Source organism: Pan paniscus, chromosome 2 (genome assembly GCF_029289425.2).
Source record: "Pan paniscus chromosome 2, NHGRI_mPanPan1-v2.0_pri, whole genome shotgun sequence".
Taxonomy (NCBI): domain Eukaryota; kingdom Metazoa; phylum Chordata; class Mammalia; order Primates; family Hominidae; genus Pan; species Pan paniscus.
In genome coordinates, this window is record NC_085926.1 from 47,542,417 (window position 1) to 47,557,218 (window position 14,802).

General features: G+C 44.9%; 1 protein-coding gene across 2 annotated transcripts in view; it reads right to left on the reverse strand.

The window, feature by feature from the left end:
• Window positions 1–1,733: 1,733 nt before the first annotated feature.
• The window catches only part of SMARCC1 (SWI/SNF related, matrix associated, actin dependent regulator of chromatin subfamily c member 1), a 195,208-nt gene continuing 182,139 nt past the window's right edge, over window positions 1,734–14,802 (reverse strand). For both annotated transcript variants that reach the window (XM_008971765.7, XM_034956331.3), the window contains 2 exons: window positions 6,513–6,689; window positions 1,734–4,150 (listed from right to left, as the gene is read on the reverse strand). In XM_008971765.7, coding sequence (XP_008970013.2) covers window positions 4,053–4,150; window positions 6,513–6,689 — 275 coding nt within the window. In that variant the 3' untranslated portion in view covers window positions 1,734–4,052. The remainder of the gene's footprint in view (window positions 4,151–6,512; window positions 6,690–14,802) is intronic.

The following is a 14,802-nucleotide window of genomic DNA, read 5'->3' on the forward strand; positions in this document are numbered from 1 at the left end:
ACTATGCTCTTGGAACTGTAGAAAGCAGGGGTTTTGTAATAGTCACAGGCAGCACAGTTTGCAGAGTACTCTCACAAACTGGCATTATATAGACAAAAGGGTGCTCTGGGTATTCAGATGGATGTTTTTCTGGAATGAAGGTCAACCCCTCAGGCTACCATATCCAGCAGGACAGAAATCATGGGAGACCACCCAATTCACAGACTATCCACATTGTCCCCAGGAAACTCTTAATTGCATTGTTTCATTTTCTTCATGAACACTTGGAAGTATGCAAAATATTATTAACCGTTTATGGTCTTGTACCCCACCCCATTAGAATAAGTGGCCTGGATGGCATGGGCCCTGCCTACTGTATTCACAACTGCAATTTCACTGTATTAATGGATCAATGTCTGGCACATAGTAACCCCTCAAATGTTTACTGTATGAAAGGTCTCATACAATAAACTGTAAGGAACTATAGGGATCTTGCTCTATCATACGACCTTCTTAACCACTGGTTCTCCAAGGGTGGTTCCTTGACCAGCTTCATCAGCATCCCCTGGGAACTTGTTAAAAATGCAAAATTTGGCTGGGCGTAGTGGCTCTCGCCTGTGATCCCAGCACTTTGGGAGGCTAAGGCGGGAGGATCACTAGAGTCCAGGAGGTTGAGGCTGCAGTGAGTTATGATCGTGCCACTGTACTCTAGCCTGGGTGACAGAGCAAAACCCCACCTCTAAAAAAATAAACTTAATTTTTTGAGATGGAGTCTCGCTATCACCCAGGCTGGAGTGCAGTGGCGTGATCTCAGCTCACTGCAACTTCTGCCCCGAGCAGCTGGGATTACAGGTGCGTGCCACCATGCCTGGCTAATTTTTTGCTTTTACTAGAGACAGGGTTTCACCATGTTGGCCAGGCTGGTCTTAAACTCCTGACCTCAGGTATCAGCCCACCTCGGCCTCCCAAAATGCAAGTGCTGGGATTACAGGCGTGAGCCACTGCACCCAGCCTAAACTATTCTTAATTGAATGTGGGGGAATTACTCCATGGTAAGGACCCAGGGAACCTATGTAAGACTGGTTGATCTTGCATGTCCTCCAATATTCTAAAAATAATTCACACACAAGTTTATAAACCAGTCTTTAGTTTGGATAAAGGATTAACCTCCCCCAACATCCTTGAGAAAGTACAGGAATCTGGTGAGACCCAGCTGGCTTTGGCTCTCTTTATTAGAGGCACACCTTCGTGAAGAGCAGGGCGTTCATCTCATGGCAGACACAGAATCCTCTTCTTTTGCTTCACTCGATTTATAAGCATCCTGAAAACAATCACTTCTTTTTTTCTGCACAGGGTTTATATCTCTGAGTACCCAAAAGCTGTCCCCCAAGGTTCACAGAATCTTCTGCCCTCAAGGCCTGCCTCCAACTTGGGACTGTCTAAACTGCATCCTGACAAACATTATCCCATTCACCAAGCAAAGCTATTTCTCACACCTGGAGGTGCCAGGTTGTTGGCCATCATTTTTGGAGAACTTCCACTCATTTTCACTTTGACCATGCAAATGAACAGTGGGTGAGGTACCCTCAAAATGTATGTTCCTTACACATCATGAAGGTGGGCAGTCGGGAAGGAAGCCCGAGTCACAGAATTTTAACTGCTGATCAAACCAAGACCAGGTGGGGCCAAATGTTTAGGTTCTTCATAGGATATATGAAGAAACTGGTGTATGAATGCAGAGAATGGGACTAGAATCCAGAAATGGTGTTCCATTTATTCACTGAAAAAGAGAGAGATTAGGCCTTCTTCATTCATTTTCTCCATTCTTGCCAAACTCCCTCCCCTCATTTTTTCCAAAATAACAACACACTGAGAAACATGTTTGTACAAAAACCACGTATTATTCCCCCCCCGCCCCACAAAATCAGGTGGCTGAATTACAGGAATAAAACCAGATCAAAGACATGAAAAGAAAAAGCCACCACTTATACTGAAATATAACAGTGTTAAGAATTCAGGTATTTTGTAGAATTATTACTATAGTAAAAATATTTCCACCTGGATCTTTTAAATTTGAAAGTGATCACATTAAAGACCTGAGGTTACAAGGGACCACAGTATGAACCAGAATTCTTTTCCTTCTCGGACTCCAGGGGAAAAAAGAAGTATTTGGAATGAGTTTCCTTTGGGAAAGACTGGCAGGAAGTAGGTAAAACCCTGGCCATTGTCAAAAGGCACTGGGGTCTTTCTGGAGCCAAATGCATTGGAACTAAGCTCCAGTAGGAATAAACTCATTCTCATTTCCACTCCCAAGAGTCCAGAACAAAAACAAAAGGACCAAGGTCTCCTCGGTTCCCGTATTCCAGTACTCTGATGGTGACCAGGGACACCTGGTTAGAGGCAAACCTGAGGGTTTGAAAGGCAAATCTCAATTGTGGTTTTATTTTTTTGCTTTCTGATATTAAGGAAAAAAGTTCTCAAGTGTTTTATAAACACCTCCCTATACCCTCTCATATGTAAAGCTTTAAAAAATACATAGAAAAAGATATCCAAAAGATGTCCACCTTGCATTCTAAATAATGAAACTGCCACTTGAGAATGTGAAGTGAGAAAGCCAGGCGCTTTGGAAACCAAGCTCTACCAAAAACACCCTTTCCCCACACATGGAAGGACAGAAGGGAGGGAAGGACAAGAGGAAAAAACCGGGAACTCTCAAGTCACTTATCAGCAGGGGTAAATACGAGCTCAAATTAAGGCATTTTTGTGGCTTGTCCTCTGGAATGGCATTCTACCCTCCCAGCCTGAGCACCCCAAACCTCAAAGCATGATGCTCTGACTGCCAAGTGAGTTCCTTGTTACCCTCAGCATCTCTTTGAAAACCCTGTGATAGATGGAATGTGAGATCTCAGAAATGGAAGGGAGAAGGTATAAGGAGCTAATATCCTGCTTCACTTTTCCCGTCCCATCCTAACCTTAAAAGTACCGGTTGACGAAATTCCACTCCCTGGCTACTGTAACAAGAGGTAGTTTGGGGACTTGTACCCCCAGCCATCCTAACCAAGTTTCATGAGCTAAAATATTTAGCACTATCTACTTTTTTTTTTCTTTTAAAGGGTTTTTTAAAGAGGGAGAAAAAAAATGCACACAAAGCAGTGAATAGTAGGCTAGACTCACTGGGGGGTAATTACCCTAGACTCCTAACTTTCCAGGCTAGTTGAGGAAACTAAGGAATGCCTCCCAATATTCCAACCCTCAAAGCTCACACTGCCCCCAGAAAAACAAAACACTCACCCCCAATCCAATGAATCATCTGCATAGAAAACCAGAGCCAGCAGGCCTAGGGAAGGAGCGGATGTTTGTGCCCTCCTCTAGCACATACTAGTTCAGTGGTATGTTCTGCCAGGCAGTGTGGAGGCCCTCAGAGGCCTCACTAGGGAATAAAATCACTGAGGTTCTCCTTCCACATCTCATTTAATTTTCACACATTTGTGTGTGGCAAAAGTCTCAAACTTTACCATCAGCACCATTCTTAGCTCAGAAAAGCAGAAATAAGGTCACTTATAATGCCTTAAGGTTTGTCCCCTGTGGCTATTCCCCCCCTTCTGCCCATCATTATTTTTTGGTTCCTATTAACTTAGGATGCTCTCCTTTAAAACAATAATAACAGAAAGATAAAAAGATAATGATTATATAGCATTATCCATAGAAGCATAAGACAAAGCAAAAAACTGCAAGAGAGCAAAAATGGTAAAGACATAGCATGCTAAAGTTGACAGGACCTGCAGAGAAACTGTCAGCTTACTCCCACACCAGGACAGGGGAGATGCAGGTTATTTTAAGGATGACCAGGGCACACTGTCACCACAGGTTTCCCCTTGAGTGTTGGCTGAGGACCCAACACAAAAAGTGTCAGAGAGAGGGGTGGTAAGAGGAGTGGGGAGGCACGGGACACGTGCTTGGAGCTGTGAGAAGAAAAATCCTGAAAGAAACCCAAGAAAGTTGAGGAACACAAGTCTTGTCATCCCCACTCCAGCTCATGGTGGTGGGCGTGGAGGTTCCCTGCATCTTCCAGGCTAAGGAGCAGCTGAGGCTGGCGGGCCAGGAGCAGGAGGCGGAGGGACCCCATCTGCAGGTGGCGGTGGCGGTGGCTGCTGCTGTGGTGGAGGGGGATCTGCAAACATATCCAAGAGTAACTCGTTATTGCTGGAAATACAAGAGACTCAGGAAAGAGCCTATTCAGTGAAAAAAAGACACAGAAGTCCTTTCCTTAGTGGCAGGCAACCAATGCACCCTGTGAGGCATTGATTCTACTGTGGTCTATGCAAGTCAATTCCTTCTGAACCTCTAGGGCACTGCTCAAGTTGCTTAGCCTAACCCTAGTGGCTGGGGAGTGGGAGGTGTCTGAATTTCCCCCACCCTCCTTCCAGGCCAACTCCTTCCAAGAATCGCTCCAGGCCCTTTCAGAAGTTAATTTTGATTGCATTGTATTTCAATGGTTCTCATTTTATTTCTTCAGTTAAAAAATAAGCTCCTTCCTGGGACAGTTCTATGTCTTGTTTTTCTTCCCCCCCTACAGTCCCTAGCCTAGCTGGGCACAAAATAGATTATCAATAAATTCTTGCTATATAAATGTCTCCACCAGGGCCAGAGAGCTTCACTTGAGGCAGTTGCTGACAAACTGGATAGTCCAGGGTGGCCTCCACAGCTCCTGAACTGCAGTCCTTCGATTTTTGGCCCAAACTAGGTCATGTCCTGAAGGGAACAATTAGTATGAGTGTCTGGGACTCTTTCCTATTTCAACTTTACCTGCTTTAGTGTACAAAAGAACCCGAGAGATCATTTAATCCGGGTTTTAAAAACCCCTAGATCTTGTCAGAATTGAAAACATATGAAATAAAGTGCAGCATTGCTCACCAATCGATTCACCCAACTCTATGCCCAAGAGGTTTCTACCAAACCCTTAAGACTCTTGAAAGCATTCTGAAGCTCACTGATCTAATCCCTTGTGTCATCTTTCAGTGGAGGAAATGAAGGCCTGAAGTGGAGAAGCAACTCATCCAGTGTGGCCTACCTAGTATCCTAGAACCAATTCACATGGTTCAGAATTCCAGAGCACTGACTTATGGCAGGAACCAGGCAGCAGGTGGGAAGGTTCCACCTGAAACCCTCCACATTCTCAAGGAGCTCTACTGAGGTCCCTTTGGGAAGGAATCCTGAAGTACAAAACATGGGTGACCAGCAGGACATGACAGTGGTAAATTGGTAAAGACCAGTGGTAAAGACCAGTGATACTACCTCTGCAATAGGGATGGAAAACTGGTCAACTCTCTTGATAGGCGAGCTCATTTATGTATGGTCCACAGGGTGGCTTGGCAAACATTTTCTTGCCAAGAAAAAGAGGTACCTACTGTACTACACAACCACTGACCACTAGCTTAAGGGAGATAATTTTAAAAAGTTGTTGTGATCTTATATACCTAGATAAATTAGTGTCTTTCTTCTGTGCACCTACTTTGTCCCAGACTCTGGGGGCCAGAGAAGAGTCAGACATGTCTCTGTCCATGAAGCCTCCCAGAGTATTAGAGTGTACTTAAGGCACATCACAGTCTCATGTAACCTTTGGTAAGTTCTATATGCCTTCGTGTAACATTTGCTAAGTTCTATCCAAGTTTTCATTTCTTGTTTTCTCAACTAAAGCTCCTACAGAGCAAGAATTCTTATGCTTCCTATCTCTCTGAACTATAAATAGTAGCTAAACTTTTGGCCACACGTGAAGTTCTACATGAACCTAAGATTACAGATGTGGCTGGGGTACCTGACCTACTACTGGCTGCATTTCAGCATCATCCTCACTGGGAAGGCCTTCTGGAGTAAAAGGCAGGCCAGGGTCTCAGAAACAACCCTCAGGCCAAGGCTGAAGCCAAGCAAGAGCCTATGGGAGAAATGACCTGGTCTCTAAACACAGCCTCAGACAAGTATCACTTAGCAGCACAAGTGTTGTCCTCATTGAGCTTGCTGGAACTTCGTATTTCCTCTCAACACAGCCCCTGAATACTACTTTCTTAGCCTACACAGCCACTACTAATATAACAAAAATGGCTATAAGAAACATATTTGTTATTCCAGCTCTAAACTCACTTCTATTCTTTTCTTTACACGCATCACTTTTGAACTCTGTATCCACAAAAGGCTGCTGTAGGGAAAACCACCACCAGTAGCTCTACATGTCTGTTGAGAGTCTTAACAAGACAGGCTTAAACAGGTGTGGGAGAGGAATATCTTTATGGCCCCAATGCTGACAGTGCATGCCATAAAGGCACAACCCTGATTAGAAGCATTTTGTCACCTGTGCACCTGTCCATCAGGGGTGCTGAAGAACACAGACTGAAAACTGGTCTTTGAGAAGCCACTGTCACAGACTGCATCATCCATGGACCTGCCAAATCTCGGGGAGAGAACAAAGCCTCCTTCCCTTATCTACAGCCCTCCAGAACGGACCCTGAGATAATGCATCCCCCCTCCATGTTACTTACACATGCCGTTAGGTGCTGTCAGGGGTACCCGGGGTCCTAAGATGTTTCCTGGCATTGGCGGCATGCCAGGAGGGGTAGGGCCACTCCCAGAGGGGTGGATGTTGGCTGCAACAGTGGGAATCATGCGGCCTGGCATGTGCTGCCCGGGCATCATGGAACCTGGGCCTGGTATCTGACCTGTGGAGGGAGATTTAAAGTACTGTAAGTATACTAGAAAGGGGTGTAAGAAAGGGATCAACTTAAATCCAACTCCTAAATACAAATATCCAACCTTCCAAAGGATCTGAAATATCAACAGAGCAATAATCTGTAATAATCTCTATGTTTAGCTTTTTGTATTCTGGGTTTTTTGGAAGAAGGGTGTTAATGGGGGTAGGTCTGTGGAATGACTGATTATTCTAAACACTGGCAAGAAGGTGGCTGTAAAAAGAAATGGCAAAGGTCCCCTAAAATAAAGCACTCACTCTGGTTAGTTTGGGTGAGCAGTAGATTGTCAAATGTCTTCCTGAGGATATACAATGCCAAGCACAGCCCACAGGGAATGAAGTGGACTTTAAAAGGAAGTCAGTAAGTAAAAGTCAGTAAAAGGACCACAATTCAGTCCAGATTGTGCTCCATGGCTTACAGGGAAGGTTTGCATGAAAGGGTATTATTACTGTGAAATCACCATTAAAAGGGGATTCTGATTTGAATCCCCAATTCCTGTCCACAAATATTTCTCCCATTAAAAGCCTCATGTATGGTTCATTAAAAAAAAAAAAAAAAAAAAAAATCATTCCTTATAGAGCCCACTATGAAGCACTGGCCTGATAGACTCATAAGGGAAAACAAAGACAGCTCCATCTCTTCCTACTGTTTTCTCCCTTTCCTTTTCCCTTCCTTTCCTTTTGTTTGTTTCTTTTTTTTTGACAGTCTCACTGTGTTGCCTAGGCTGGAGTGCAGTGGCATGACCTTAGCTCATTGCAACCTCTGCCTCCTGGGTTCAAGCAATTTTCGTGCCTCAGCCTCCCAAGTAGCTGGGATTACAGGTGCCCACCACCACGCCCAGCTAATTTTTTTGTATTTTTAGTAGAGATGGGGTTTTGCCATGTTGCCCAGGCTGGTCTTGAACTCCTGAGCTCAGGCAGTAAGACTGCCTCAGCCTCCCAAAGTGCTGGGATTACAGGCGTGAGCCACTCTTCCTATTGTTTTCTAATTAGTGACAGAAGACCCTACAGTATTCAATACTGTTGTTCAATACTGAGGGACATGAACACTAACGGAATCATTTGAGAGATGAGAATCATATGAGAATCAATGTAGTTTTTTTCTTTAAATCCAGGGGCTTTACTATCTATGTAAGGACAACTGTATGAAACTGAATATAGGTTAGAACACAGTACCAAGACAGCTAGAAATAAGAATGCTTGATCTTGAAAAATGTGGAGATGGGACCATTTGATAGCTAACCGGCAATTAAAATACAGAAAGCAGTATTGAACACTGAAGAACACTAAAATACCTCCTGTATTCAGTTTCACAATGAGCCTTCTGACCCTTTAGAATGTTTAGCCAACTTTTTCTGTAAAGAGCCAGATAGTAAATATTTTAGTCTTTGCCAGCCATATGGTCTGTGTCACAACTATTCAACTCTGCAAAGTAAGCATGAAGGCAGTCACAGATGATACACAACAAATGGACGTGGCTGTGTTCTAATAAATACATCTTTATTTATGAACCCTAAAAGGTTAATTTCACAAATTTTTCATGAGACATAAAACATTATTCTTCTTTTGATATCCTCCTCCAACCATTTAAACTATAAAAACCACTCTTAGCTTACAACCTGTATGAAAAACAATTGATGAGCCAGATTTCAACCTAGGCTGTAGGCGATCCCTGCTTTGGATATGATGGTAAACATTCACTAGTTCTTAAACCAAGCGATTTGGCTGCTGGGCTTGTTTTGTTTTGTTGAGACAGAGTCTCATTTTCTACTCAGTTTGGAGTGCAGTGGTGCAATCACAGCCCAGTTCACTGCAACCTCAACCACATAAACTCAAGTGATCCCCCTGCCTCAGCCTCTCAAGTAGCTGGAACTACAGGTGAGCACCACCATGCCTGGCTAATTTTTAAATTTTTTGTAGAGATGGGGTCTCACTACGTTTCCCAGGCTGGTAGTCTTGTTTTTTTTTTTTTTTTGAGACAGAGTCTAGCTCTGTCACCCAAGCTAGAGTGCAGTAACACGATTTCAGCTCACTGGAACCTCTGCTTCCTGGGTTCAAAGGATTCTCCTGACTCAGCCTCCTAAGTAGTTGGGACTACAGGTGTGCACCACCATGCCTGGCTCTTTTTTTTATTTTTAGTAGAGACAGGGTTTCACTATGTTGGCCAAGCTGATCTTGAACTCCTGACCTCAAGTGATCCACCCACCTCAGGCTCCCAAAGTGCTGGGTTTGCAGGTGTGAGCCACTGCACCTGGCCGTAGTCTTGGTTTTAAAGAGTAATAAATTAAGAAGAATAGTTTAATGGAAACAATCAAGGCTTTAATTTTTTTTTTTTTTCTTTTTTGAGACAGAATCTCGCTGTGTCGCGATCCTGGCTCACTGCAACCTCCGCCTCCTGGGTTCAAGCAATTCTTCTGCCTCAGCCGCCCGAGTACCCGGGATTACAGGTGTGCGCCACCATACCCGGATAATTTTTGCATTTTCTGTAGAGACAGCGTTGCACCATGTTGCCCAGGCTAGTATTGAACTCCTGACCTCAAGTGATCTGCCCGCCTCGGCCGCCCAAAGTGCTGGGATTACAGGCGTGAGCCACCGCGCCTGGCCTGAAATTTTTTTATGTAGGACAAATTATATTCTCTACAGAATAAGAAAAAGAGAATCAATGTAGTTTTTCTTTAAATCTAGGGACTTTACTATCTATGTAAGGACAACTATGAAACTGAATATAGGTTAGAAGACAGTACTGAGACAGCTAGAAATAAGAATGCTTAATCTTGAAAAATTTGGAGATTGGACCAAATTACAATACACAAAGCAGTACTGAAGATAATTCAAATACAGACTCTCTGTCACTATAGAAAGAGGTCTATCTAAACAAAGACATACAAAGCTTCAAACCACACCCTGCCTATCTCCAGTGGCTGTTCCTTGATCTAAGAACCTGAGAGAGGAGCCCCTTACTTCAGGGGTGTCAATGAAGAGAACTACAATGAGGTATGAGAATTAGGAATAAGGGGCTGGGCACAGTGGCTCACACCTGTACTCCCAGCACTTTGCGAGGCCAAGGTGGGTGGATCACCTGAGGTCAGGAGTTCGTGACCAGCCTGACCAACATGGTGAAACCCCATTTCTACTAAAAATACAAAAATTAGCTGGGCATAGTGGCATGCACCTGTAATCTCAGCTACTTGAGAGGCTGAGGCAGGAGAACTGCTTGAACCCGGGAGGTGCAGGTTGCAGTGAGCCAAGATTGCACCATTACACCCTGGCCTGGGCAACAAGAATGAAACTCCAAAAAAAAAAAAAAGGAATTAGGGTAGTCCAGTCTTCTAGGGACTACTTTTTAAAGCAAAGTACATCAACATTATGACCCAGAATGTACATAATAGAGAGTTTTGGGCCCTGTGGCCCAACTTTCTGCACTCTATAATGTAACGCAAAGCCTAGCAGAGGAGTCTCAGAGATCTGCTTGCTGGAAAATAACTTGGTCAAATCACTTTGGCAAAATCAAGAGCAGCTGCTGGATCTACTCCTATGTGAACACTGCCACTAGGACCAACTGACCATCATTAATTTTTGTCTTTTTGTGCTTGTGCCGTGTATCTAGGACAGAATTAGGCAGTGTTGAAGAGTCTGCCAATCTAGGGACTGATTCAGGATAAAAGGGACAAATGGCAAGAACACTAAAGGCATACGAGGGATGAGTGCACATAAAGGAGTGAAAGGCAAATCAAGGAAAAACTATGGAAGGAGCAAGCCAAAAAAAATGAAGACTTTCCAGCTGATCAATAAAAATTTGTGAGTAACTTGGAATTGTGGATGAGATGTAAGTAAAGTGAAGGAAAGGGATTAGGGATAGGACTAATCCTAAAAACACCTGGGACAGCAGGGACCCAAGGACTCAGGCATCCTTGTGGCGGGACTGTGAGGCCACATGCTTGTAGATCCACAAACCAGTAAGAAATAACAGAAATCCTGGGTGCCTTGGCCCACCCCCAGGGGATATGCTGCAGCACAGCAGGTAGACCTTGATAAGATCTGCATACCTACATCCCTACAACCCATCCTGACTCCTGCTGCCACTCCTCTATTCTCCATCTCTGACCTGTTGTTGCAGGAATGTTACATAAGTGGAAGCACCGTTTGCAACATTTTGGGATTGGTTTTCACTCCGGGTAATTTCCTGGAGAGTCACCGGTTCTGTATGCAGCCACAGGCTGTTCCTCTCAGTGCTGGGTGGTGCTCCCTGCTGTGGATGCACCACACAGCCTGAAGAGGACATCTGGCGGTTCTCACTTTTTGGCTACTATGAATAATCTGCCAGGAAAGTTTGTGTATGGGTTAAAAAAATTTTTTTTTAAACACACGGCCAAGCGGGCGCGATGGCTCACGCCTGTAATCCCAGTACTTTGGGAGGCCGAGGCGAGATCACCTGAGGTCAGGAGTTCGAGACCAGCCTGGCTAACATGTTGAAACCCCATCTCTACTAAAAATACAAAAAAATTAGCGAGATGTGGTGGTGGGCACCTGTAATCCCAGCTACTCGGGAGGCTGAGGCAGGAGAATCGCTTGAACCGGAGAGGTGGAGGTTGCAGTGAGCCGAGAATGAGCCATTGCACTCCAGCCTGGGCAACAAGAGTGAAATTCCATCTCAAAATAAATAAATAAATAAAATAAAATAAAATAAACACACAGCCAAGCCTAAGTTAAAACAATCAGAAAATAATGTTAATGTCACTCCCATTATTACTGAGAGGTACCATTTATATGCAGCATCTATATAAATACCATACCCTTTTGTGGTACCTTACTATCTTTCATCTGTATTACACCGAGGCTTATAAAGGTTTCTTTTTCTTTTCTTTTTTTTTTTTGAGACGGGAGTCTCACTCTATTGCCCAGGCTGGAGTGCAGTGGGGCGATCTCGACTCACTGCAACCTCCACCTCCCTGGTTCAGGTGAGTCTTCTGCCTCAGCCTCCCGAATAGCTGAAACTACAGGCACGTGCCACCACGCCCAGCTAATTTTTTTATTTTTAGTAGAGACCGAGTTTCACAATGTTGGCTAGGAAGGTCTCAATCTCTTGACCTCGTGATCTGCCTGCTTTGGCCTCCCAAAGTGCTGGGATTACGGGTGTGAGCTACCAAACCCGGCCAGGTTTTTTTTTTCCCCCCCCAAAACAAAAACAAAAACAAAAACAAAAACAAAACAAAACTGCTGGGTCTGTCATGATTCAAAGGAAAAAGGGCTACATTAATTCAAAAAGGAGTCATGCATGTAGAACAAGGGGTGAGGACTTCAAAAGTAAGGCTACAGAGGACTTAGTGAAAGGTTCTGAAAAGAAGAGAAGCTTGAACCTAATTTTCTGTGGGATGGAAAGCAATTTTTTAGAAAATGTTTAAGAGATGGGGTCTTGGCTGGGCGTGGTGGCTCACGCCTATAATCCCAGCACTTTGGGAGTGCAAGGCAGGTGGATCAAGAGGTCAGGAGTTCAAGACCAGCCCGGCCAAGATGGTGAAACCCCATCTCTACTAAAAATACAAAAATCAGCTGGGTGTGATGGTGGGCACCTGTAATCCTAGCTACTCGGGAGGCTGAGGCAGGGAATTGCTTGAACGTGGGAGGCGGAGGTTGCAGTGAGCCGAAATCATGCCACTGCACTCCAGCCTGGGCGACAGAGTCAGACTCCGTCTCAAAAAAAATAAATAAATAAATAAAGAAGAAGAAGAAGAAGAAGAAAAAAGATGGGGTCTTGCTACGTTGCCCAGGCTGGACTAGACCTCCTGGGCTCACGTGATTCTCCTGCCTCAGCCTCCTGTGTAGCTGGGGTTACAGGTGCATGCCACCATGCCCAGCTAGGATGGAAAGCTTTAAGAAGGGATGCAGAGGAGTTAGTGCCTAGAGCAGAGAAAAAGTGCCTTTGCAGAGAAGTATGGGCTGAATGTCAGGCTGATGAGACAGAAAGGAACAGGAGATGGAGATAGCACTCTGCAAGTTCCTTCTTTTTTTTTTAAAGAGATGAGGTCTTGGCTAGGGGCGGTGGCTCCTGCCTGTAATCCCGGCACTTTGGGAGGCCGAGGCAGGCAGATGATGAGGTCAGGCATTTGACACCAGCCTGACCAACATGATGAAAATAAAAAAATTAGCCGGGCGTGGTGGCACGCACCTGTAATCCCAGCTACTAAGGAGGTTGAGGCAGGAGTTGCAGTGAGCTGAGACTGCGTCACTGCACTCTAGCCTGGGCGACAGGGCGAGACTCAGTCTCAAAAAAAAAAAAAAAAAAAGAGAGAGAGATGAGGTCTTGCTCTGTCACCCAGGCTGGAGTACAGTGGTATGGTCATAGCTCACTAAAGCAGTGAACTCCTGGGTTGAAGTGATGCCCCCGCCTCAACTTCCTGAGTAGCTAGGATTACAGGTGTGCACCACCACGTCAGCTAATTTATTTATTTATTTTTTATTTTTTAATTTTTTGAGACAGAGTCTCACTCTGTTGCCCAGGCTGGAGTGCAGTGGTGCAATCTCCGCCTCCCGGGTTCATGCCATTCTCCTGCCGCAGCCTCCCGAGTAGCTAGGACTACAGGCACCCGCCACCACACCCGGCTAATTTTTTGTATTTTTAGTAAAGACGGGGTTTCACCATGTTAGCCAGGATGGTCTCGATTTCCTGACCTCATGATCCGCCTGCCTCGGCCTCCCAAAGTGCTGGGATTACAGGCGTGAGCCACCGTGCCCGGCCCACGCCAGCTAATTTTTTATAGAGATGGGGCCTTGCTATGTTGCCCAGGCTGGTTTCAAACTCCTAGGCTCAATGATCCTTCTAACTCAGTCTCCTGAGTTGCTGGGACTATGGGTGTGAGCTATTGTGCCCAGCCGCAGGTTCTGTAAAAAGAGGCATCCTCGGGATTGGAGACAGAGCAAGAAGGAAGGGCGAGCATGGAGCTGAGATGGAAAATGAATTTGGGTTTGGTATCTGACTGCTGGGAGTGTGAAGATGGGATGACGTGAAGAAGACACAGAACTTTTTGCTTTGGGAACAGATGTAGGCTGGGCAGCCATATAGTGAAATACAGAGGTATGGGTGAAGGGAAGGTATAGAACTCCCAGAGTTTCAAATAGAGCAGTGGCAAACAGAGACTTACTGTTCTAAGATTCTCCACAAACTGCCAAAAAGGCACCTTTGTTTTTAAGGTGGTACTGTCCCAGCTCCCTTTTGGAATCCCTTTTTTTGTTCTCTTCCTACCCCACATCACCTGCTAGGCCATTAATAAAAGCAATGCTTTGTTTTCCACACTCTAAATCACTACTAATGATTCTCTAATGGTATTCTAGGTGGTGTGAAGGACAACAGGAGATGATTTTGTTGCTGCTGGAAACAGGAGGCCTACTTTTAAAACTAAAAAGTACAATATTCTAGCCTGCAGACGAAAGAACACTCCTAATGGACTTGTTGTGACAAAGGGAAGCCATATACTAGGAGAAATAATGCTGCCCATGTTTATCAACAGGTACAGGTTGCTCGCTTCCACCAAGTCCGACCTGGACAGAGGCCTTAAACAAGTTAGGAAGAACATATTGCCGCCCTTCACAGGTCTCCTCCTCTCTCTCTCAATCCCTGAGTTTTGGTTTCCTGAGATTTTATTGATTAAAGCTATGTATGTGGCCCAGTGCAGTGGCTCATGCCTGTAATCCCAGTACTTTGGGAGGCTGAGGTGGGTGGATTACTTGAGGTCAGCAGATCAAGACCAGCCTGGCCAACATAGTGAAACCTCGTCTCTACTAAAAATATAAAAATCAGCTGTGTGTGGTGGTATATGCCTGTGGTCACAGCTACTTGGGAGGCTGAGGAGAAGATAGTTTGAACCTGGAAGGTGGAGGATGCAGTGAGCTGAGATCGCGCCACTGCACTCCAGCCTGGGCTACAGAGGGACTCTGTCTCAAAAAAAAAAAAAAAGAGAGAGAGACACACACACACACAGAGAGACAAAGACAGAGAGAGAAGAAGGTGATGTAAAGATGGAGCAAAGAGAGACGTGGCCATAAGACAAGGAATGCTGCAAGCCACCGGAAGTTGGAAGAGACAAGGA